At 34.7% G+C, this 27,352-nt stretch overlaps 2 protein-coding genes across 5 annotated transcripts in view; one reads left to right on the forward strand and one right to left on the reverse strand.

Moving 5' to 3' along the window:
* Positions 1 to 27,352, reverse strand: part of GRM5 (glutamate metabotropic receptor 5) — an 810,828-nt gene that overhangs the window by 709,290 nt on the left and 74,186 nt on the right. The window lies entirely within an intron of this gene.
* The window catches only part of TYR (tyrosinase), a 117,508-nt gene that overhangs the window by 41,138 nt on the left and 49,018 nt on the right, over positions 1 to 27,352 (forward strand). The window contains 1 exon segment of the mRNA XM_001136041.3: positions 9,752 to 9,899. Within this exon segment, the coding sequence (XP_001136041.2) occupies positions 9,752 to 9,899 (148 nt within the window).

Below are 27,352 nucleotides of genomic sequence, written 5' to 3' on the forward strand. Positions count from 1 at the left end.
CTACTGTTATCCCCTCCATGCTGAACAACACCAAAACTATTTTTCATGTAGGTTGTTCAGGGCTTTCTCTCTATTCACTTAATTATTCCATCAGGAGACTATTGAGAGAAAGGCCTATAACATAAAAACATAAGGGTTAAATTCAAAGCCATCATCAATCTTACTCAAAGGCATAAACCTTAGAACATTATAGGAATCTTCAAAAAAGTTAGCTTAATTGATTTTTAAATTATGCCAACAACTAAAGCTACATGTTTTAGAAAGAGAAATATATGCCTCATGTTTATTGATTAAAAAACATTTTTAGATACTTTGCAATATACTAGGAATAAATAATGACAGATTCTGCCCTCTTGAAACTTAATTAAGAACTAGATTGTGAAAAACTAATTATAATCCAAAGAAAATAAATGATTAAAAGAGGCAAATTTAAGTGTCATTAAATGAAGGAAGCTAACCAAATATTTCTTGTCAAAGAAATTTTTATGGATGATCTGATATCACCAAGAAGGAGCTGGAATAGTTTCAGTACAGTACAAAGAAGAAAAGGAGGAAAACTGACAAATTCTTTCCTACACCTTTACAAAATAACCTTACAAATTACCAGATAGCCTCTGTAATTAATAACAACAGTTAACATCACTACAATCCTACTTTTCTAAAAACCTTTCACGTCCATTATCTTAATTATTCCTCTTAAATGCCTTATACCATATTTATTATTATGCACACTTTATAAATGAGGAAACTGAGATTCTGATAATTTATCCAATTGACAATGTTACAGAGCTAACAGGTAGAAAACTTGGATCATTAGCAAGGGAGATCATGTCCTCAAGTGTTCCAAATAGAAAAGCCAAGTTTTAGATGCAGCTAGAGAAAAGCAGTTAAGAGTTGGACTACCTGGGTTTAAATTCTAGTACTATCACTTACTAGTTAAATGACTTTTGTAAATTTAACCTGCCCTTGCCTGAGGTCCCTCACTTACAAAGTGATAATAATCACAATACCTACGTCATATGCTGTTGTGAAGATTACATAAGTCAGTATTTGTAAATTACTTAGAACTATCCTTTCACTGCAATAATGAAAGTTCCTTAAAGTTACTGTCTTGCATGCTGATGCACACACTGTAATTTTCTAGCCCTATATAGAAGCCAAATGCCAAACAATAGACTAGGACTTGAGACTCAAACTGGACAAAAATTGTTTCAGGAAAATATTAGTCCTAAATTAAACTTATATCCAAAGTGTAAAGAGCAGCAGAATGATAGAGTGACTTTTTTTTTTTTAGAGACAGAGTCCCACTCTATTGCCCAGGCTCGAGTGCAGTGGAGCGATCTTGGCTCTCTGCAACCTGTGTCTCCCAGGTTCAAACGATTCTCCTGCCTCAGCCTCTCGAGTAGCTGGGACTACAGACATGCACCACCACCCCTGGCTAATTTTTGTATTTTTAGTAGAGACACCATGTTGGCCAGCCTGGTTTTGAACCCCTAATGTCAAGTGATCCACCCGTCTTGGCCTCCCAAAGTGCTAGGAGTACAGGCGTGACCCACCGTGCCCGGCCTGATAGAATGCTTTTAAAAGCAACCTTTAGGATGAAATTATGTCCTTCCACAAATTCTTACAATCTAGTAAAAAAATTAAATTTGATAAGAACAAAAATTGGCCATAAGTATGTGGGTATTGGGTCTTATACAATATCTTGGTGACACTACCAAAAAGTCTTGCCTTCTCTGATCCAGTTGACTACGTGCCCTGGAGTCCTGTGATAGGAAGCTGATGAAGTTTTCATCCAGAGAGTAAGAACCAGCATGATAGAGCCTTTTCTACCCCGAGAGAGTACTCTGTGAAAAAGCTGGGTTTCAGCTTTTTATTCCAATGGATATGACAAGAATTAAAGGAAATAAAGGAACTATCATAACTGCAACAGAACATGTATTGTCTATTTTAAATTTTATTGCAACTAATGGCTTCATATCAACTGAAAGAATGTAACAGAATAATTAAGAGCAAAGCTTGGAAGTTTGGCAGATAATTGGCCAAAATTCTGACCCTGCCACTTATCTGCTTGTAGTAGGCTGTTCTCACATTGCTTTAAAGAAATCTCAGACTGGGTAATTTTTAAAAAATGGTTTTATTTACTCACAGTTCTGTAGGCCGTACAGGAAGCACAGTGCTGACATCTGCCTGGCTTCTGGGGAGGCTGAAACTTACAATTATGGTAGAAGGCAGAGAGCACCAACATTATATGGCCAGAGCAGGAGCCAGCGTGAAGGGTAGCAGGTGCCACTCACTTTTAAATCATCAGATCTTGCGAGAACTCACTCACTATTGTGAAAACAGCACCAAACGGATGGTACTAAACTATTCATGAGAAATTTGCCCCATGATCAAATCACCTTCCACCAGGTCCCACCTCCAAAAGTGGGGATTACATTTCAACATGACATTTGGGCTAGGACACATATCCAAACTATATCATTACTGAATGACCTTAGATAAACCACCTATCCTCTTTGAGACTAGTTTCAACACCTGAAAGTTGGTTAAATAATATCTTCTTTACAGAGTTACTCCGAAGAGAGCCGGGCGTGGCGGGTGCCTGTAATCCCAGCTACTCAGAAGGCTGAGGCAGAAAAATCGTTTGAACCTGGGAGGCGGAGGTTGCAGTGAGCGGAGATCACACCACTGCACTCCAGCGCCTGGGCAACAAGAGCGAAACTCCGTCTCAAAAAAACAAAACTCAAAAACAAAACAAAACAAAACAAAAACAGAGTTACTATGAAGATGAAGTTCCATAAAAACTTAAGGAAATGCAGCCTAGCACCTCCCACATAGGAATAGAAGGTGTAGTAATAGCAGTAATTTTTGTTGTAGAGAGGCAATTAAGTAGTAGAGAAGAGAAAACACAAACACAGAGGTTAACAAGTAGAGAAGCCCACTTAAAATAATAAACACTTTAATAACACAAAAACCTTTCTTGAATTTATGGAAATGACTTATAATTCATTGTGATTTGTCATTGTCTTTGTGCAAACAATGAAAAGAATGAGAGCAGCTGTTTTCAAACCTTATTGTGTATTAGAATCACCTGTAGAATTGGTTAACACACACGATGGGTCCCCACCTGACTTTCTGTTCAGTGATTCACTGTTAGGGTTAGAGGATTTGTGTTTGTAACAAGTTTACAGGTGATGCTGCTAACTCTGGGACCACATTTTTGAAAAACACAAAATATGTGGAGTGTTTGTGCCCTGGGCTCTGCTGTAATAATTACATAGTATGAAACACTCATGCACCACTTCATTTGCTTCGTTACTCTATTCCTCATAATCAAAGAAATCTCCTGAGTCAAATTAAAAGTATTTTCTAATAAACATAAATGCTAATTAATTACATTTACGGCTGTAGAGCTAGCACTTTGAGCAAACTGGAAGTTGGTTGAAAGTTAATGCTTCTTGTGTATCTAGGGAGTTGCTTAGATCCAAAAATGTTTTTTGATCTGCAATTCTGTATTTCTTCTGTAAGTAGTTTAAATTACAAGCCTTTTCAAAGTATTCAGCCATCAAATACAGCCTCCTAAAACCATTGTGCATAACCTTTTGAAGCTGTGTACTTAATTCCTCAATCAAGTTGCACATTAGGAGAGTAAATTGGAGGAATATAAGCCAGTGGGTCTTAAGTCACTTTTTAAAAAATCTTCAGATGCACTAATGTACATTTTCTATCTTCTTTTTATTTCCTCGTCTCCAATTCCATCTCTGAAACACTATGAAATGTTAAAATAGGTTAAAAATGCACTTTAATGAAATTCAATAAATTAAATGTGCTCTATTCTTCTGAAGATTTAACTACACACCTTTTCATATTTCAGACTCTTAGCAGGTATGATTAAAGTGCAATATCTGTAACTCATCTTCCTAAAAGGAAAGATACGGAATTATATGAGATGATATATGTGCCAATGCCTAGCCAGTGACTGTTACATAGTAGTTGCTCAATTTCTTAAATCATAATTTTCAAAGGAACATGGAACAGTTACCAGGAAGAAAATATGTCAAGGCATAAGTTTATAGTGTAAGATTTTAAAGGCAGAAGGATTTTTGGACTGTCAGAATATAGAAGGTGAAAATTTCACATCAAGGAAATCATATATTCACAGGTAAAGTTTTTGAAGCATGAGCTCAGGTTTAGAGAATGGAGATCAATCCAGCTTAATTCAGTGCAGTGCAACCCTGGTAACATGTTAGAACGACCCGGAGTGGTTTTCAAACTCCAAGTGCCTGAGTCCCATTCTAAACCAGTTATATCTGAATCTCTAGGTATGAGAGATAAGCATCAATATTACAAAGAAACAAACATAAACTTTTCAGAGTAGTATTAGGGAAGAAAAGAGCAAAAGAGATCAACTAGTGGCAATTTTCTATTGTTGGGTGCCGGGCACGGTGTCTCACGCTTGTAATCCCAGCACTTTGGGAGGCCAGGGCAGGTGGATCACCTGAGGTCAGTAGTTTGAGATTAGTGTGGCCAACATGGGGAATCCCCATCTCTACGAAAAATACAAAAATTAGCCAGGCCTGCTGGCTTGTGCCTGTAATCCCAACTACTCTGGAGTCTGAGGCAGGAGAATCACTTGAACCCAGGAGGTGGAGGTTGCAGAAAGCTGAGATCACACCACTACACTCCAGCCTGGGCAACAGAGTGAGACTCCATCTTAAAAAAAAAAAAAATTCTATTGTTGCCATTGACCTGAAACTGGGTTTATTAATTTCCTATAGGAAAGTAGCTTGCAAATGTTAAGGCATAACATAATTTGGGGGAACTCTTACTGCCTTTCACAAAGAACATTGAGCTATTTTGGCATCTGTGACTAACATGTCTCTACTGGCTCAGTAAAATTTCTTTCCATGAGGAATTCCTGGACAAGGTTGGGATAATAACACATTCTGCACCTTGCTGTAATTTGGTAGCTAAAAATGACAAGTCCACAAATTCATTGCAGGGGTATAGTGCAAAGAAATTTCCAAGGGTAAGTCAGTACAGACATTACCCGACTGTATATGCAAAAAGGAGCACAGGAATTGGAATCAATTATTCAGTTCATTGATTCCCCAACTATTAGCTTTAATGTATGTGTTATTTAACTTCTATAAGCTGTAGTTTTCACATTTGTAAAATTGAGGTAATGATAATATTCATATCACAAGTAGCCCTGAGATTCAAATGAGATTATTTACATGAAAGATATTTGAAAAGCTCGATATATATGGGCACTATTTTGGGGTACTTAGAATTTCCTCTTCGACTTATTCTTCCAAAACAGAGTCAAATCTCAGCCAAAGAAGCTACCGATGTTGGAGTAATTATTTCTACCTTTTTTCAAGTTGACTTCACCAACCAAGAAAATAAACTCTATGAAAAGATAAAATAGAAAATAGTTTGTTCACATTTTTATATTATTTGTCATTCATAACATCTTCTCTGTTTTGTCACTTGACAGGTGCCAGAGTAGAGCTCTCTAAAATTCCCTCGTAGGTTTTTTGGAAATTGTCTCTCTTATTCCCAATCTCTGTAGGATATATAAGTGAAAGATTGAGAGTATTTTATATTTTTTTATCTTCTAAATATGAAGGTGTTCAAGTCTCTGATTTTGATTATCGGAAATCAAAACAAACAATTTGATCTCTAATTCTGAGGTGTCTCTAGTCTATTTGAAGAGACAATATATACATTATTTAAAATTGTTACTATAATAAAACTGTTTACAACTGTTTATATTAATCTGGTATGTATTACAAAGAATCTTGGTTCAACCTGGGCCTTTACATTATTTCTAAGCACATATCACAATGTATTCTGACAAATTCCTTGTGCTTTTTCTTTAGCTGTTTTTTTTTTTTTTCTTAATAATATTAGAGGCTTTTCTAGATGCAACATCTGTCAGGTCAGTATAGTAGTGAGTAATGAAATGCCAGCCTGGCTGAAAACGCTCTTAAAATGTCAGTCCATTCTACTTCCTAAGACACCTAAGAACACCTGATATAGGATGAGAGCAGGCAGCAGGAAGGTTTCTACAGAACAATGAAGTTTAGGAAGGAGGGAGATGCATGATGCTAGGGTGGTACCTAATGGTTGCAGCAAAAGAGATACTTCTGCATTGAGAGTGCACCATATTCTTGGTTAGCAGCAACCATTTATCACATGCAACATGATTATAGAAATACTAGTTACTACTCAGGAAGTATTCACTTTGCACCAGATCTGTACTAGGTGCTTTTATACCTGCTATCAAAATTAATCCTTGCCACCAACTGATAAGTGGACATTATTTACTTCCTCTCTTATCATTGAAGCCCAAAAAATATAAATAACTTGACAAGGATTATACTTCCAGTATGTAACACAGAATTTAAGCCAAGTTCTACTCAGTTCAAAAATCTTTTTTACAGCAGTATCTTCAAAGTGGCATAGATACACCACTGCAGGTTCACAAAAACTTTCTAAGGGGTACATGGTGCAGAGAGTTTTAAGAAAATTTATTTTTAGCTCATCCTTCCAAGCATACTTTTCCAAATGAATCTGATTGAGAAGACTCCTGAAGATTCTCCTTCACCAACTCTCCTTTCAAAATCTCCCTTCTCTGATGTTTCAGAAGAGCCTATCTTCCACCTATCCTGAATTCATTCTCAATACAGTCTGCTCCCAGAATGGGAAAAACTTCCAAAGTGTTTAACAAGTGGGGAATCCAAAACATTGGTGCTAGTGTTGCCAACATGTATAACTTTAATTACTAGGCAACAAACTTCTTACAAGTTGGGTAGTTTATAAATAAATTCATCATTTGTGAAATTGCTTTTATCAAATAATTCTTGCTTGAGTTGTCAGTTGATGGATCAAATTGTAAAAACTATTTTTTTTTTGCTGGATTGTATCATTATTAGCATATTTAGCTCAAATGAGTTCAAAAAGGTAAGTAAAATTTAAATAAAAATTTCTTTACCCTTGTCTAGTTATTTATGGGAACAAAGCTTCTTGGCAGTTATTTATTTTTTTAAAATTTAGAATATAATTGATATACCTATTTTTTGTTACAGAGAATTTTGGTAAGCTACTTATTCTTTTCCCTTTTTAAAATTTATAAATAAAAATTGTATATATTTATGGTGTATCACATGATGCTTTGATGTATGTATACATTGGGAAATGGCTAAATCAAGCTACTTAAAATATCTGTTACCTCACATACTTATTTGAGTAGTAAGAACATTTAAAATCTACTCTCTTAGCGATTTTCAAGTATACCATACATTATTATTAACTATAATCACCATGTTGTATCATAGATCTCCTGAACTTATTCCTCCTATCTAACAAAAAATTTGTATCCTTAGACTAACATCTCCTTAATCCTCACTAATATTTTTCAAATATTTTAAGCATAACATATATAACATTTAGGTATAATTGTGTAGAAAAATAGTATACAAATACAAGTTCAAGTATAAAAAGGTAACTCCAGAAAGTTACAGACTATCAAAGAAGAGTTTAAGTTGTTTTTGATATGGATGATGGAATCAAATAATTATGGTGGATACATTTTTTGAAAGTAATATTATATGTTCATTTTTAAATTGACACTATTTGCAATATCCTTTTATTATATCTTCTGAAACTATTTATGATTATGATTAAAACAATTTGATAGTACAGTAGGAAAATTATAGTTAACAACAATTTATTCTATTGTATATTTTTAAATAGCTAGAATAGAAGATTTGTAAGATTCCCAACACAAAGAAAAGATAAATGATTGAGGTGATTGATATTCCAATTACTCTGATTTGATCATTACACCTTGTACATTTTGGCATCAAAATATCACATGTACCCCAAAGATATGTACACTTGTTACATACCAATGAAAAATATAAAACTTTAAAAACTCTTTTAAATTAAAAAAATCAGTTTGGGACCTACTTTAAAAAGTGTGAGAGTATACACTTTAAAAAGTGTGAGAGTTTTAAATTTTTCATTTGGTGCTACTCAAAGATAAAATCTTGAAAACAACTTCTATGAAGAACATTGTCCTCAGTGACATGATTTATTGCTACATAGCAAAGGAAGTAAACCATTGTATTTAGGAGCATAAGTTCTACACTAAAACAGGCATCTGCTCTAACCTTAACGTCCAATTTGTTATTCAACCTTAGACAAGTTCTTTGTCCCCTCTAAGCCCTTTTTTTCCATTTCTATAATAATGTAGGTACTTAATTGGTCAGATCCTTCTAAATGTCACATAAAATTATGTCAAGATCTAGAAAAATTTCTACACAGATTAAGTGTCATGTATGTATATTCACAGAAGTTGTCATAGACAAAACTGTGTAAAGGAGAGGGATGTGCATGTTCTTAGGCTAATCTCCCAGAGGGATCAGGGATTGGTATGGTCTCCCAGAATGAATAAAATAAGTTCAAAAGGAGGTAAAAGGAGGAAAAAACATCACTACCCGAAGGGGCAGAAACACTGTCAGTCACAATAGTGGGAGAGCACAAGGCATGTGATGCAAAAATTAAGAACTGCACCTTTAATAAGGAATATATTGCCAATAAAATAGTTCTACTTGTATGAAATAAAGCTAGAACTTCCCTGCCTAAATCCTGTCTTTTTTCACTGTTTCTGTTATAACTCTGGTTTACATTATGATCTTATTCACAATTTCTGCTTGCTTGATATTTCTTAATTCTGAAATTTAATAATATGCCCTTCGTCATGTTCCCCCAACTTGGTTCCTGCTTGCAATTCAATTTTGTTATCCAAACTTCTTTTTCTGGTCCTAACTCTCAGTTTTGCCTGAGTGGGCACTAAAAAGTTATCTTCCTCTTCCTCTTCTTAATGGGCACATGAGAGAGAACACAAAATTCTAAGAGCTCGTATCTTAGCGTCTAATTGATACGGATTAAAATCCCAACTCTACCTGGGTAGCTTGGTAAACTCAGAACTTCTCTGAACCTCAGTTTTCTTTGAATAGGGATAATAATTTCTAACCAACAGAGTTACTGTAAAGATTGAAGGACATATGTCACAATAAACATTTAGCATACTCAACACTTAGAAAATAATTGCTCTTATTAAAATTTTCCCATTATTACTGTTGCTGATGCAATAAATGGAAATATTTATTGGAGTTCTGATTATTTTTGAAATGAATGTTTTGTAAAATCAGACACATTATGAACTGATATGAAAGATGTTCCTGTGAAAGAGGAATTGAAATGTGAAGAGTCACAAATTTTACGCTTTCTCTGGAACCAGAAACCAAACTTAAAGTGTTCTCCAGAACTGGAAAGCAAGGGGACACATAACAAGCTGAAAAGATCTGCTATGAGTGTTGTTACAGACTGAAGTGAAAGTGACTGCTGGTTATTATAAAATGTTCCTATGACTTGTCCATATTGAAACAGAAATTATAGGCAGAATGAACAGGAGGGAACACAAATTGGCTCAGCCTCTTTTACCTGGTTAAGCTCTCCATTGTACCCAAATTTAGGCCATTTAATTCCACAAATATTTATTGAATACACACTGGGTATCCAGAATGTAAAGAGTCTCAATACGGAATGAATTTTATTTTTGATTTTATATTTTGAAACAGTCTTCAGGTTATAGTTATAAATCAAATGGGATAATCACATAGGTTTTCAGTCATTAAAGTAAACATATTTTTTTCATTTTTTTTTTAATGAACAGGATTTGCTAGTCCACTTACTGGGATAGCGGATGCCTCTCAAAGCAGCATGCACAATGCCTTGCACATCTATATGAATGGAACAATGTCCCAGGTACAGGGATCTGCCAACGATCCCATCTTCCTTCTTCACCATGCATTTGTTGACAGGTTGGTTAATATTTCTTTATAAATAACGTGCTCATTGGATTTAAATAGAGGGTGCCTATCAAATGTGATTTAAGTTATTAAATAAAAGCTAAGAAGTTATGGTAGTCATTGTCTGTGATCAGGTTGTCCCCAAAACAGACCTTAGGCTAAGAATTTGCATGCAAATGTGTAATAAGGAAAGTGTTTATAAAGATAAATTAAAAGAAGGTGGATTAGGCAGGATACAAAAGAAAGAAAAGTAAAATAAGTGTACAATGTCAGTTGAAATCCAAGACTCCACTAGATCCTGGTAGAAGGTAAAGTATACCCTAGTTTGTCCTACCTTAAGAAAAAGACAGATGAGTCTTTGTACTTCCATGCTAAATAGCCATTGGCTACAGGTTGCCCTGAGGTAGGGGATGTAAAACTCCCAGGAGCTTGAGTCCAGATAGGCTTTGTGGCCCCAGTACCCAAGGGCAGCCTTCTAAAGGCTTCAGGAGAAAGTTGTTAAGAGCAAAGAATGAAAAAGCAGGAGGATGGACACACAGAACTGCTATAGGAATTTAAGGCCATGTGGGCCTGGCACTAACCTACTACATCTGTCATCAATGCATCTTTCCTTCTGGAAATTGTATTGTTATTTCTTCTCTTTTTGAACCTAACACACTTTCATATAAGGAAGTACAAACTGATCTCTTCCACTGGCCTGAATAGTATATGATTAATTCTCCAGACAGAGTGCACTATGGCCCAACTGTCCTATTTAATGTGATTTAATTCTCTTGGAGCTTTTATTTCCCTTATTAGCCTTCTTCCATTACATGTGTAATGTCTTAGACATATTAGATTTTAGACTTAATTGTAGGTGATGATAGCAGTAAAGAAAATATTCAGAGGAAGGTCAGCTGTCTACTCTTGAAATTTTCAAGAAGAAAGGAGAAAATAAAGCATCAAATCATGACTGACAAATGCTATGGAGTGTTCTTTGTCCCCTCTACAGTAATTTTCTCACCACAGTTAATGAATAAAGGGCACAGATTTATACCTGCCATTAAGATAATACTATCATCCTCTTGGGTAAAAATAAGAGGAGTTATTTTTCGTGTTTTAAAGATAAGGAAACTGAAACTGAGAATTAAAGATTTTACTTAATTTACCAAAATCTTCTCTTCATTCATGTCCACAGGAACATGGACATAAAATCAAATAAGAAAGTGACCATTATCCAGGAAAATCATTAGGCAGATTTTTATTGGCTTCATGGCAACTCTCATATAACGAGAATTAAGTAACAGTCTGTGTTAAGTTTTATTCAGAAATCAGTGTATAAGAACATGTATGAACACCAAAGTGTTGGTGTCAATACCAACATCACAACCACCTATACCCATACATAAGAGAGAAAAGCATAGTGCTGGAATAAAATGTTATCAGAAAAGATAAATTGAACGCTTTTTAAAGAATCATTTTTATATCACTTTTTGGTGTAAATTTTTGCCATTTTTAATATCTAGAACTACGCAGTGAACTCTAAAGATTTAAGTATGACCACTCTTGCCACCTCCATTCAATATAGTATTAAAAGGTCTACCCAATTAGCAATTAGGCAAAAAAAAAAAAAAGAAAAACTATCAAAATATGAAAGGAAGAGGATATTGTTTCTGTTTACTGATGATCTGCCCTTATACACAGAAAAGCCTGAGAATTCACTGGAAAACTGTTAAAACTGATAAATTAAGTAAACTTGCAAGATACAAATGCAACATACAAAAAATTAGTAGTGTTTCTGTACACTAACAATGAACTATCTGAAAAAGAAACTAAGAAAACAACCCCATGTACGACAGCATCAAAAAATAAAATACTTAGGAGTAAGTTTATCCAAGAAAATGAAAGATGTGTACACTGAAACTATACAATATTGATAAAAGTAACTGTAGAACACAAAAATAAATAAAAAGATATCCTGTATTCATAGATTAGAAAAATTAATGTCGTTAAAATTACTATACTACCCAAAGAAATCTACATATTCAATGTAATCCTATCAAAATACCAAGACATTCTTCACAAAAATAGAAAAACAGTCTTCAAATTCATATGGAACTACAAAAGAGCCTGAATAGCCAAAACAATTTTGAGCAAAAAGAACAAAGCATCATATTTCCTGATTTCAAAATATACTACAAAACTATAGTAATTATAATGGCATGGTAATGGCATAAAAGAAGATTTAATGTTCATTGAAACAGAAGTGAGAGCCCATAAGTCAATCCAATAATTTACATTCAATTAACTTTTGACAAAGATGCCAAAAACAATGGGGAAAAGACAGTGTCTGCAATTAGTCGTTTGGGGACAATTGGATATCCACATTCAGCAGAATGAAATTGGACCGAATCTAACACCATATCCAAAACCAATTCAAAATGAATTGAAGACTTAAATATAGGGATTAGAAATTGTGAAACTGCTAGAAGAAAGCATATGGTAAAAGTTCCAAGACTTTGGTCTGGGCAATGATTTTTTTGGAGAGGAGCCCCAAAGCAAAGGCAACAAACACAAAAATAGACAAATAGGATTACTTCAAACTAAAAATCTCCAAGCGACCAAGAAAACAATTAACATGATAGACAGACAACTTACACAATAGGAGAATATATTTGCAAACTATACCTCTGATAAGGGGTTAATATTCAAACTATATTAAAAAGTCAATTCAATAGTTAGAAAATAGAAAAACTGATTTTAAAAATTGGGCAAAGGATGTAAATAGACATTTCTCAAAAGAAGATATGCAAACGTCCAACAGGTACATGAAAAGATGCTCAACATCACTAATCATCAGGAAACACAAATCAAAACCACAATGAGATAATATTAATGTTACTTCACAACTTTTAGAACAGCTATTAATAAAAAGACAAGGACAAGAAGTATTAGAGACTATGTTAAAAAAAAAAAAAAGAGGGACTTTAGGAAGCCAAGGCGGGCAGATCATGAGGTCAGGAGTTTGACACCAGCCTGGCCAACATGGGGATACCCCTTCTTTACTAAAAATAGAAAAATTAGCCATGCGTGGTGGCAGATGCATGTAATCCCAGCTACTCGGGAGGCTGAGGCACGAGAATTGTTTGAACCTGGGAGGTAGAGTTTGCAGTGAGCCAAGATCATGCCATTGCACTCCAGCCTGAGTGACAGGGTGAGACTTCGTCTCAAAAAAAAAAAAAAAGGAAGGAATTGTTGTGCACTGTTCATGGGAATGTAAATTAATATAGTCATTTGGGAAAACATAGCAGTTTCTTAAAAAATTAAAAATAAAATTATCATATGATTCAGCAGTTCCACTCCTGGGCATATATCGAAAGGGAAATATATCTGAACTTCCAAGTTCATTGCAAAATTATTCATATAAGGCAAGATACAAAACCAACCCAAATATTGATAACGATGGATAGATTAAGAAAATGTGGTATATATACACAATGGAACACTATTCTGCCATAAAAAAGGAAAACCATCTCATTTGCAACAACACGGATGAACCTGGAGTTTAGTATGTGAAATAAAATGAGTCAGGCACACAAAGACAGAAACTGCATGGTCTCACTTATTTGTGGAGTCAAAAGAAAATTTAAACTCCTAGAATTAGAGAGTAGAGGATGGTTACTGGGGGCTGGAGCTGGTGTGGGTTGGAGGGAAGTTGGACAAATGATACAAAATTTCAGTTAAGTATAAGAAGTAGGCTGAGTGCAGTGGATCATGCCTGTACTCATAGCACTTTGGGAGGCTGGGATGGGTGGATTGCCTGAGCTCAGGAGTTCGAGGCCATGCTAGGCAACACAGTAAAACCCCATTTCTACTAAAAATACAAAAATTTCGCCAGGCATGGTGGTGTGCGCTTGTGATCACAGCTGCTCAGGAGGCTGAGGTAACAGAAGGAGGGGCATAACAGCTGAAAAACTACCTAATGTATAAGGTATACTATGCTCATAACCTCGATGATGGGTTCAATCATACCCAAACTTCAGCATTATGCAATATACCTTTGTAGCTAACCTACACATGCCCCCCGATTCTAAAATAAAAGTTGAAAAAAATAATAAAAATTAAATTATGTTTATACTTTAATGTAGACTATTAAGTGTACAATCTCATTATGACTAAAAAGCAATTTATATACCTTAATTTAAAAATACTTTACTGCTAGAAAATGCTAACAATCGTCTGAGCCTTCATCAAGTCAAAGTTTTGCTGGGGGAGGGTCTTGCCTTGATTTTGATGGCTGCTGAATGATGAGGGTGATGGCTGCTGAAAGCTGGGGTGGCTGCAGCAATTTTTTAAAATAAGACAAAAATGAAATTTGTTGCATCAATTGATACTTCTTTTCACAAAAGATTTCTCTGTAGCATACTATGCTGTATGATAGCATTTTACCTATAGTAAAACTTCTTACAAAATTGGACTCAATCTTCTGAAAGCCTGCTGCTGCTTTATCAGCTAGGTTTATCTGATATACTAAATACTTTGTTACAATATCAAAACATTCACAGGATCTTCACCAGGAGTAGATTCCATCTCAAGAAACTACTTTCTTTTTTTAACCATAAAAATCAAATCCTCATGTGTTCAAGTTTTATCATGAGATTGCCACAATTCACTCATACCTTTAGGCTGCACTTGTAATTCTAGTTCTCTTGCTATTTCCATGATATCTGCAGTTATCTCCACCACTGATACCCTGATCCCCTCAAAGTCATCTATTAGGATTGGAATCAACTTCTTCCATACTCCTGTTAACGTTAATATTTTGTTCTCCTTCCATGAATCAGAAATGTTCTTAATGGCATCTAGAATGGTGACTCCTTTCCAAAAGGTTTTCAATTTATTATGCCCAGATCCATCAGAGGAATCACTATCTATGGAATATATAGCCTTACAAAATATACTTCTTAAATAAGATTTGAAAATCCAGATTACTCTCTGATCCATGGGCTGCAACATAGATATGTGTTAGCAGGCATGAAAACAGCATTCATCTCCTAGTATATCTCCCTCAGAGCTTTTGGGTGACCAGGTATATTATAAATGAGCAGTAATATTTTGAATGGAATTGTTTTTCCAGGGAGTTGGTCTCAACAATGGGCTTAAAGTATTCAGTAAACCATGCTGTAAACGGATGTGCTATCATGCAGGCTTTGTTGTTTCATTTAAACAACAAAGGCAGAGTAGATTTAGAGTATTTCATAATGGCCCTGGGAGTTTCAGACCAGTAAATGAGCACTGGCTTCTACTTAAAATTACCAGCTGCATTAGCCCCTAGCAAGAGTATCAGACTATCCTTTGAAGCTTAATCCTTTATTATCCTTTGAGCATTAATTTCTCCTTAGTAGCTGTGAAAGTTCTAGATGGCATATTCTTCTAATAGAAGGCTGTTATGTCTACACTGAAAATCTATTGTATAGTATAGCCACCTTCATCTAATATCTAAATCTTCTGGATAACTTGCTGCAGCTTTCCATTGCACTTGTTGCTTCACTTTGCAGTTTTATGTTATGAAGACTTCTCTTTCCTTAAATCTTGTAAACCAAGCTTTGCCACCTCAAACATTGTTTCTGCAGCTTCCTCACCTCTTTGACCCTCCATAGGATTAAGAGAGTCAGGGCCTTGCTCTCAATTAGGCTTTAGTTTAAGGAAATGTTGTTGCTGGTTTGATTTTCTATCCAGACCACTAAAATTTTCTTCATATCAGCAGTAAGACTGTTTTTCTTTCTTATTGTGTGTGTTTACTGGAGTAGCACTTTGCATTTCCTTCAAGAACTTTTCTTTTGCAATTGCAACTTGACTAACTTTTGCACAAGAGGCCTAGCTTTCAGCCTACGTGAGCTTTCAACATGCCTTCCTCAATAAGCTCAATCATCCCTAGTTTTTTATTTAAAGTGAGAGACATGCAACACTTTCTTTCATTTGAACACTTAGAGGCCATTTTAGGGTTATTAATTGGCCCAATCTCAATATTTTTGTGTCTTGGGGAATAGGGAGGCCCAAGGAGAGGGAGAGATTCAGGGGAGTGGCTGGTCAGTGGGGCAGTTAGAACACATGCATTTATTAATTAAAGTCACCTTTTTAACATTGGCACTGTTTGTGGTGTCCCAAAACAATTACCATGGTCACGTCAAAGATTTCTGGTCACAGATCAGCATAACACATACAATAATAATTTAAAACTTTGTAATATTGCAAGAATTACCAAAATGTGACAGACATAAAGTGAACACATGTTGGAAAAATGGGAGTGACACACTTGCTAAACACCAGGAGTAGATTCCATCTCAAGGTTGCCAGAAACCTTCAATTTGTAAAAAAAAAAAAAAATGCAGTATCTGTGAAGCACAATAAAGCAAACCACAATAAAATGATAACACTTACATTTCCAAACATAAATGGCTTATAAGCAGATGAAAAAATGCTCAATATCACTAATAACCTGTGAAATATTAACTGAAACCACAATGGGATATCACCTCTGACTTGTTCAAATACCTCTTATCAAAAAGATAAAAGACAAATGTTGGAGAGGGTGTGGAGAACACGGAACACATGCACACTTTTGGGTGGGAATGTAAATTAGTCCATGGAAAATAGTATGGAGCTTCCTCAATAAACTAAAGATAGAATCATCATATGATCCACTCATTCCACTTCTGACTATATATCAAAAGGAAGTGAAATCAGTATGTCAAAGAGTTATTTGTACTTCCATGTTTGTTGTAACATAATTCACAATAGGCAAGATATACAATCAAACTAAGTGTCCATAATTGGGCAAATGGGTAAAGAAAATATGGTATATGTACACAATGAAATACTATTTACCATTTAAAAAGAAATTCTGTCATCTATCATAATATAGACGAACCTGGAGGACATTACGTTAGGTGAAATAAGCCAGGCACAGAAAGACAAGTAATCACATAATCTCTTTAGATGCAGAATCTAAAAAACTTTGAACTCGTAGGAGTAGGAAATAGAATCATAGTATCACAAGGTGATGTGCAGGAGTGGAAGGGGATGAACAGGGTCAATTGAAAATGTTAGTTGAAGGGTACAAAGTTTTAGTTAGACATGAGAAGTAAGTTCTACTGGTCTTCTGCACAGCATGATGATTACAGTAAATAATGATATATTGTATCTTTTAAGATTGCTGAGAGTAGATTTTAAATGTTCTTACCACAATAAAATGATAAATATGTGAGGTGATTGCTATTTTAGCTTGATTTAATCATTCCACAATATATACATATATCAGCATCACATTATGCCCCATACATACATGTAATTATTATTTGTCAATTAAAAATAAAATTTTTAAAAGTGTCAATTTGTCTAGATGCCTTGATGTTTCCCACTTGTTTTTATAAATAAGGTTTTATTGGAACACAGCCATGATATTAATTTACATATTGTCAATGGATGCTTTCGGGCTACAATGTCAGAGTCGAGTAGCTGTGACCAAGACCACGTTGTTTGCAATGCGGAAAATATTTAATAGCTAGCAGTTTGCAGAAAAAGTTTGGGGTTCCCTGCAAAACCACAAAATTCCATACACACTCACACACACATACACACACACACACACACACCAGACAAGAGGAAGAGTTTTTTTCTGTAGCCCACCTATATTTAAAGAAAGTACTATCATTAAATTCAATGTCTGTAGGCATGTTTGTTTAGCAGAGAGAATGTCATTCTGTAGATATATAGCTGTGAAAAGCCACTCTGCAACCTTTGAAAATTAGAATTTTCTGCTCCCTTAGAATTCTCTATTAATTCTATTTTACTACTAGACATTTGCATAATTATTAAAATAACTTAAAAATAATAAGCAAAGATCAAGTTAATTTCTGAGCCTTTGTAACAAAGCTGATGAAGATTCTGATGATTAAATTATCATTATACAGAAAGCTAGAGAACTGTGGGTTACCACAGAACATTGTGTGGCATCTGAGCCATCCTCTCAAGTTGCTACCTATGAAGACTCATTTTTCCGATCAGACACGTCTATTGACTGCCATTCAATTATGCACAAATATATTTATTGGCAAACTATGTACTGAGTGTATTTTCTTAAACATTCCACATTTATTCCTATTTCTGGGCTCTGCTTAGACCATTCCTCAAATCTGTAGCCTACTTTTCTTGACCTATCTAGTTTGTACACAATCTTCAAGACTAGTTTCAGTTTTGACCTCCTCCATAAACTATGCCCAGGTCATGTCTGTCTATAACTATCACTCCAAAATCTAATTATGAATACCATTTCCCAACTTGGCATTCAGTGACCTCAAGTTGGTAGCCTGAAATCAGCCATGGTGAGAGTATTTACACCATGAAATTGGCAAATGGTACACATCAGGGCTTTTATTCCAAAAGACTTAGTTGTTAAAATAATGGCCAACACACCACTGCTCTAATCTATTAACTCACAGCACATTCTTTCTATGTCCCTTATTTTGGACACATCAATTATCTTTTTATTTTTATCTCCTCATCTGTTAACTGTTTTCTTGGCTGCAGGAAGCTTTTTTGTTTAATGTAATCCTGTTTGTATATTTTTGTTTTCGTTGCCTGTGCTTTGAGGATCATTTCCAAAAATATTGCCCAGACCCATGTCATGGAGCGTTCCCCCCATTTTCTTCTAGCAGTTTCACAGTTTCAGGTCTTACACTTAAGTCTTTAACCCATTTTGATTTGATTTTTATATATGGTGTGAGATAAGTGTCTAATTTCATTATTCTGAATGTGACTATCCAGTGGTCTCATCACAATATATTGATGAGCCTATCCATTGTGTATTTGTGGCATCTTTGTTGAAAATCAATAATAAATGCTTGACTTTATTTCTGGGATGTCTATTCTTTTCCATTGGTCAATGTGTCTGTTTCTATGCCAGTACTATTCTGTGATAATTACTACAGCTTTGTAGTATATTTTGCAGTCAGATACTGTGATTCTCCTGCTTTGTTTTTATTACTCAAGATTGCTTTGGCTATTCAGGATCATTTGTGGTTGCATAAATATTTTAGAATTGTTTATTTCATTTCTGTGAAAAACATCATTAGAATTTTGGTAGGGATTGCATTGAAACTGCAGATTGCTTTAGGTAGTATCAACATTTTAATAATATTCTTTCTTCCAAATTTTGTGTTTTATTATTTTTATTTATTTATTTATTTATTTTTGAGACAGAGTCTCGCTCTGTCACCCAGACTGGAGTGCAGTGACGTGATCTCGGCTCACTCCCACCTCCACCTCCCAGGTTCAAGCGAGTCTCGTGCCTCAGCCTCCTGAGTTGCTGGGATTACAGGCACACACCACCATATCTGGTTAATTTTTGTATTTTTAGTAGAGATGGGGTTTCACCATGTTGGCCAGGCTGGTCTCGAACTCCTGACTTCAAGTGATCCACTCGTCTCAGACTTCAGATTGCTGGGATTACAGTCCTGAGCCACTGCGCCCAGCCAATTCTTCCAATTTTTGAAGAAGAGATATATTTCCGTTTATTTGTATCTCCTTAAATTCCTTTCATAAATGTTTTATAGTTTTCAGTGTATAGCTATTTTACTTCCTTGTTTAAATTTATTCCTAAGAATTTTTAATTTTTTTATTTTTTATTAACAACTAATGGTATATATTTAGTAAGTACAATGTGATGTTTTGATCTATACATTTTTGTGATGCTATTGTAAATTGATTGTTTCCTTCACTTTTTTTGGATAGTTCATTGTTAGTGTAAGGAAATGCTACTGATTTCTGTATCTTGTTTTTGTATCCTGTAACCTTACTGAAGTCATTTTTTAATTTTTAATAGAATTTTAGCTGATTTCTTAGGGTTTTCAATATATACAATCATGTCTGCAAATCGGGACCATTTAATTTCTTCCTTTCTAATTTGGATACATTTCATTTCTTTTTCTTAGCTAATCGCTCTAGCTAGGACTTACAGTGTTTGTTGATTAGTCATGGTGAGAGTGGGTATCCTTGTCTTCTTCCTGATATGAGACAAAAGAAGTTCTACTTTTTGCCATGAAGTATGATGTTAGCATTGGGTTTGTCATATATGCAAACTTTATTGTATTGAGGTACATTCCATCTATACCTAATTTTTTGAGAGTATTATCACAAAAGGATGTTAAACTTGTTGAATACTTTTTTCTATTAATACAGCTATTAAAATGATCATATGATCATGTGATTTTTCACAAATATAACTGTGAAATTTGTATATTAACTATCCTTGCATCTTTGGGATAATCCCTCTTGATGATAGTGAACCAGCCTTCTGTTGAATTCACTATCAAATTCAGTGTTTTAGTATTCTTTGAAGATTTTTGCATCTATGTTCATTAGGAATATTGGCCTGTAATTTTGTTTTGTCATACTCTCCTAGTCTGGCTTTGGTATCAAGGTAAAGCTGGCCTTCTGAAATGAGTTTGAAAGTATTCTCACCACTTAAATATTTTGGAAGAGTTTTTGATGGATTTGTATTAGTTCTTTAAATGTTGGTAGAACTTATCTCTGAAGCCATAAAGTCCTAAGCTTTTCTTTGATGGAATAATTTTTATTACTAATTCACTCTCTGTACTCATTATTGGTCTATTAAGATTTTCTATTTTTTCATGATTCAGTTTTGGACATTGTGTGTTTCTTGGAATTTATCTATTTTCTTCTAGTCTACCCAATTCGTTGTTCTTAGTAGTCTCTTATGATTTTTGTATTTCTATGGTATCTGTTGTAATGTCTCCTCTTTCATTTCTGATTTTATTTATTTGCATCTTCTTTTTTTTCTTATTCTGGATAAAGGTATGTCAATTTTGTTTGCCTTGTTAAAAACCAACTCTTAGCTTCATTTATCTTTTGTGCTATTTTCATTTACTTCTTCTCTGATGTTTATTATTTCCTTCCTTCTGTTAACTTTAGGCATAGTTTGACCTTTATTTTCAGTTTTTTGAAGTACAGCATTGGATTATGTATTTGAAATATTTTTTGTTAATGTAGGCATTTATTGTTATAAATATCCTTCTTAAAACCGCTTTTGCTGCATCCCATAAGTTTTAGTAGTTTGTTTCCATTTTCTCTTCTCTAAAGGTTTTAAATTTCCTTTTTAATGTTTTCATTGACCCATTTGTTGTTCAGAAACATATTTTTAAGTTTCCATGTATTTGTGAATTTTTTGAAATTCTTTCTATTGTTGATTTCTAGTTGCATACCATTTTGGTCAGAAAAGATACTTGATTATTTCAGTCTTCTTAAATTTGTTAAGACTTGTTTTATGTCTAACCATATGATCTATCCTTATGATAAACCATGTGTGTGACAATAATGCACATTTTCTGTTGCTGGTAGAATGTTCTGTATATATCTGTTGGGTCCATTTGATCTAAAATGTGGTGTAAGCCCTATGTTTCTCTATTGAGTAGGGTGGGGTGGAGGGAGAGCATCAGGATGAATAGCTAATGGGTGCTGGGCTTAATACCTGGTTGATGGGTTGATCTGTGAAGCAAACCACCATGGCACATGTTTACCTACATAACAAACATGTACATCCTGCACATGTACCCTGAACTTAAAATGAAAGCTGGAAATCAAAAAAATAAAAATAAAACATAAAGGATCCAATTGGTAAAAACTATCTAAAACCTATCCTATCACCTAAAAAAATTCAGAAAATACAAAAAGTGGAGAAAGAAACAAAATAACAAAATTAATTATATTTTCTTTTTGTGAAATTTCTATTTACTTCCTTTGCTATTTTATATTACATTTTGGTTTTATTATTGCATTGTGTAGGTTGTTCACAATTTTTAAAAATTAGTTCTTTTTGTCATAAACATTATAAATATTCTTTGGTTATTATCTTTTAATGTTTTAATGGTACTTTTTTGCTATTCAGAAGTTATTCCTTTTCATATGGTTTCTTTTTAATTCAGTCGTTTGTTCATGGCTTTAAGGTCATGAACATTTGTTTCTTATACAGTAGTACTATCTGTAAAAAGAGTGAATTGCTCTAAATCTCTAATTTTCTTTCTGGACTTTACAACTGGATAATCTCTTCTTGAAAAAATGACAGTAATACATTAGTACAGTTGCAGGTCTTTACTGGGATTTTTAGTTACAGCTTAATCATGCTTTTAGTTATGATTAATAGGTAAGTTACAAATAGAGAAGTTCAATTTATAGTTAAAATTATTTTTCTCCTCTATTCAGTTTAAGGTTTGACAAGGGACTCTAAGCTGTTCTCAGGTTTGTAAAAACAAACAAACAAACAAAAAACTTTCTGGCGTGGAGATGGGGTTGAAAAGTTTGAGGAGGTTGAAGACTCCAAAAGAAAGAATTGGTTGAAGAGTTGTTTATTCTGTTTCTACACAAATATCAGATTTGGGAAAAACTAAAGACAAGGGCATCTGGGTCATTAAATCAGCCTAACACTACAACAGCCATCAAGCAAAGCTGATGGTGTCTGTAAATGCTCTTCAACTTGGATGGTGGGAGAGGGTGTAGAAAGCATGAAGAACTATTTAAGAACATACTAAGTTCCAGGTCTTGTGACAGAAATTTTTCATATGTTACTTCTATAGATGTGACCTGCCTCAGGAAGAAATGTCTGCCTCATACACTTAAATTTACCCTCGTATGTACTCTTGTCTACCCTGTGGATCCTCATCATGCTGTACTCTGCTTACTTGCCTGTTTTCTTAACAGTGTTCACCATTAGTTCTGCATGGATCATATCTAGTTTGTTCATAGTTTTATTGCTAGGACCTAACAAAATGTCAAGAAATACGATATGTGTCCGATAAATATTTAAGCCCTTTAAATATTATATTCAATCATTCATTCATATTTATTAATTCAATGAATCTATTCACTTATTAATTCATTTAGAAAATACTTATTGAGCTCCTGACACTATACTAGGCAATAGGTTATAGCAGTGAACAAAAACCTCAAAAGCTTAAGTTATTATCAATATTATTTCAGTTAATTCTTACAATTAACAAAAATTGTATCACTACAATTATATAAAGTATTGCAGTCCATTTGTATAGATGTTAATATAATTTAATATATTAATATATTTTATATTATATATTGCTATAATAGATATTATATAGTACATTTTATATACCATATAATATAGTATATACTATACATATAATATATATATTTCATATTAATATAATAGTGAAATTGTCTCACAACAATTATGTAACGTATTGCAGTCCATTTTTATAGATGAGAAAACTGAAGATATAGAAAAAATAATTCACTTTTCTTTAAATGGATACTAAAAGATGATACCACGTTTTGAACCCAGATTTTTTGAGCAATTTAAATCACATTATACTGTTTCCCACCATAGATTATATCATAAAGATTTTGGCATAGTGAAGAGCACGGAAAGAGTCAGGTGTGGATACACTTCTGAAGAAGATAAAGATATGTTATTATTTCAGAGAAAGATGAGTGTCCAGGATAAAATTTCAGAAGGGACTTCTTTGGCTCTTTATTAACTTTGTTTTTTGGGTTATCTTTGTTTGTTTGTTATGTTTTTTGAGATGGGGTCTTTCTCTGTTACCCAGGCTGGAGTGCAGTGGTGCAATCTCAGCTCACTGCAAACTCCACCTCCCGGGTTCAAGTGATTCTTCTTCCCCAGCCTCCTGAGCAGCTGGGATTACAGGCACCCACCACCATGCCCAGCTAATTTGGGCATTTTTTTTAGTAGAGGCAGGGTTTCACCATTTGGCCAGGCTGGTCTCAAACTCCTGACCTCAGGTGATCACCCATCTCGGCCTTCCAAAGTGCTGGGATTACAGGCATGAGCCACCGTGCCCGGCCTCTTTATTGACTTTATAGCACATAGACCTGCTAGTGTGGAAGGACTTTGGTGAAGGTGGTCATTTGGATCTTGGAGATAAACTGGAGAGCTCTATTCTGACAACTAGCATTTCAAAAATGTTTCCATATAGAACATTGTGTCAGGAGTGGTTAATGGCAGTGTGGGCCAATGGAAGAAAACTTTTTTACATTTAGAATCTGTTAATTAGTATCCCTGGGAGTTCAGATAAATAATGTAGCTTTTTTGAGACTTATTTTCTTCATCACTAAAATGGGAATCTCTGAAGAGGTCCTGACCAACTCAGAAGTTATAGAAATCAAAGAAGGTATGCATCTAAAATGTTCTCTATAAAGAGTAGGGAGCATAGTGTGGTAATGAATTAAAGAGTCAGAGAGACCTCGACTGAGATATGAGTCAGTTAAACACTCAATCACGGAGCCTCTGCTTTATATAATGGATATCACATAATTCCACCTTTGTCAGGGTGTTGGAAGTATTTTAAATAACACTTAGGTGATACTGAATAATAAGATGCTATAATAATTATCATTTTCCAACAATTTGAATGCCTATTCTTCAAAAATTTGTTATTCTCAAAAGTTTATAGGTTTTGCGTTATTCCAGAGTGGGCATGGCAAAGGAATACAGTGCTTTATTAGGGTTTAGAGATCCCAATCAGTTGATATAAATGTTACAGGGTAGTATTAATGTTTTAGAAGATTCCGTTTTATTGTTTTATCTATTCATTCTACATTCATTCAATAAATACTTATTTAGCACATGTGGGCCACTCACTGGACACTTCAGCTTCTGCATTCTTCCTAAACAGGCATGTTAATGTACATGCAAATGGGGATTCCACCTATACTTATAAGTCAAGAGGTAGTTCAAGCATCACCTTGTCAGTGCAGCTTTCTCCACTTCCCCAAGGTCCTTACTCCAGTTTTTTGAGTCTCCAAGAATTTGGGGGCTGACCTTTTATGTCAAGCTTAAGACATTGTATTAGAATTGTATTATTATGAATTATATTATAATTGTCCAGTTTACCTAGCAAGATCTTGAATTATAATTTCAATTCTCATTTTATCTATCACATCTTTGTATCTGTAGTTTTCTGTGCTCAGGGTAATTCCCAGCACACAATGTTTAGTCGAATTAATAAAGTATAACAATGTCCAACTGCAGTGAGTTAACCAGCAAACTGGCTAAGAAATGTAGTTGAAATATACTCTCTGCTGTCATTTCTCAAAGCACTCTACAAATACATTTAGTGAACTCTTGCATACAATGGAAAATTCAGTAACCATTAAAATTATGTGTATTTATAATTGTTGGGTTTTAAAATATTTATTATTTATTATTAAATAAGGAAGGTTATAGAATAGGATATTTAAAAATATTCCATTTCAAAAGCATATGCATGTATATTCAAATGCAAATATATCTATTAATAGAGGTGAGAAGGGTATAAAAATGTTGGTAATGGACCTCTGGTTGGTAGAATTATGCATAAATTTTATTCCTTTGTGTTTTACAAATTTTAAAACTTTTTTGCAACGGATATGTACATTTTTGCAATAATATCAAAAATAGAGGCTATTTCCAAAACTGCACAGATAAATAAGCAAACAAACATACAAAAGGGTAGAGAGGGATGTTTTATCATTTGCCTATACTCTTAAAGTTGCTTAAACTTGTGTTTGTTTCCTTTTATCTATTTTTATTAAAGTAATTACTGGTGACTCATATTTTCCAGAATTTTCTCTCTCATAGATTGATTGAATAAAGAGATCTACTAGGCAGTTGAGCTCCAGGTTCTGCATTTTTCCTGACACACTCTGTATTTCTCTCTGTCCAGCTCCAGCTTCTGAAATGCCCTCTCAGCTTAGCATGGCCTGCTTATGGCGAGAACCATGTATTCAATGGCTCCTCCTTATTTCTGCAAGTCTTCAAATTCTCCTTTTGGTAATTCTCTGCATGGAATTAACTCTTGCAAATCCATGTCTCACTTTTGTGTGACCTATTTTGTCTTATGCTACACATTGTCCATGTTTTAGCAGTAGATTGGAAGCTTTTATGTGCATAGCCTTCCCAAGAGGAAAGTAAAAGGTTGGTGCTAGATGGTGCACCTTCGATAAATGTCAGAACAGCAAAAAAAGGGCTTTAGAAATATTTCCTTCTTTGCACATTCCCATTCAAGAATGGCTTATACAGAAAAAAAACAAGCACACCTCTGTACATATGCATTCCTTCATCTGTTAATTCAACTAACATTAAGTACCCTTTATGTGTCATGTGTTATATTAGACCATGGGGATGAAGTGATTACTAAATACTATTATTCTCCAACTAGTTTCCTCGAGGGCAGATATGTCAACAACTAAGTAATGTAAAGCAAAACGTAACTCTGCAGTAATAGTGGCTCAATAGGACAGGATATTTGGAAGTGAGAAAAAGAGCACCAAAGAACGGGGACCACAGGAGTAGTCCTCTTTAACCCCTGAATCTGCAGCACCTATCACTATGCCTAGCATAAGACAGTCAATGAATAGCTGTTTGATACTATTGTTTGGAATACAATTTTATGACTGGTGGTTCTGTGAAGAATGAGTAGATTTTTTACTTGTGACATTTGTGTGTAAAAACAGTCAATATATAGAGAACAAAACAAAAAGGTGTAGAAATATGTGGTTGAAAGAAACTTCAGAAAACAGTCAATAGTTACAACATTACAAAAATACTAAAAACAAAACTAAGGTTTATTGTGTGCTTACTACACACCAAATTCTAAGCGCATCACATGAATTGACTCATTCAATCAATACTTACAGAAGAATAGACTGAAATTCCGAGAGGTTAAGTAACAGGTACTAAATACTGTTTCATAAAGGGTTTAGATGGAGGCTTAATAGAAGGAAAGTGTATATTGGATATAGACAAAGAAAGTATACTCTTCCTCCAACAAGGGAGCAGGAACTATCAGGATAAGTGATTATTTTGAACACTAGTCAAGCAGTGCAGTTACTGCTGCAGGAGGCATTCCAAGCAAAGCAAGTTGATAAAAAATTTAGCATGCTCAGTTGGGGCAGGCAGACAGGGAAATGAGGATTAAGAAGAATCTGGAGGAACAGGCTGGGCGTGGTGGCTCACGCCTGTAATCCCAGCACTTTGGGAGGCCAAGGCGGGCGGATTATGAGGTCAGGAGATCAAGACCATCCTGGCTAACGTGGTGAAACTCTGTCTCTACTAAAAATACAAAAAATTAGCCGGGCGTGGTGGCGGGCACCTGTAGTCCCAGCTACTTGGGAGGCTGAGGCAGGAGAATGGAGTGAACCTGGAGGCGGAGCTTGCAGTGAGCCAAGATCACGCTACTGCACTCCAGCCCGGGCGACAGAGCAAGACTCCATCTCAAAAAAACAAAACAAAACAAAACAAAACAAAAAAAAAAAAACAGAATCTGAAGAGGAACAAACAGTGAGCCAAAATTTAAGGGTGGGGAGATGTGCCATTTAGCATGCTCAGAAGCTTGGGCCAGCAGTTTTAACTGATTCTTAAATACTCCGATGTGGCTGGG

The sequence above is a fragment of the Pan troglodytes genome, chromosome 9 (assembly GCF_028858775.2).
Source record: "Pan troglodytes isolate AG18354 chromosome 9, NHGRI_mPanTro3-v2.0_pri, whole genome shotgun sequence".
Lineage (NCBI taxonomy): Eukaryota > Metazoa > Chordata > Mammalia > Primates > Hominidae > Pan > Pan troglodytes.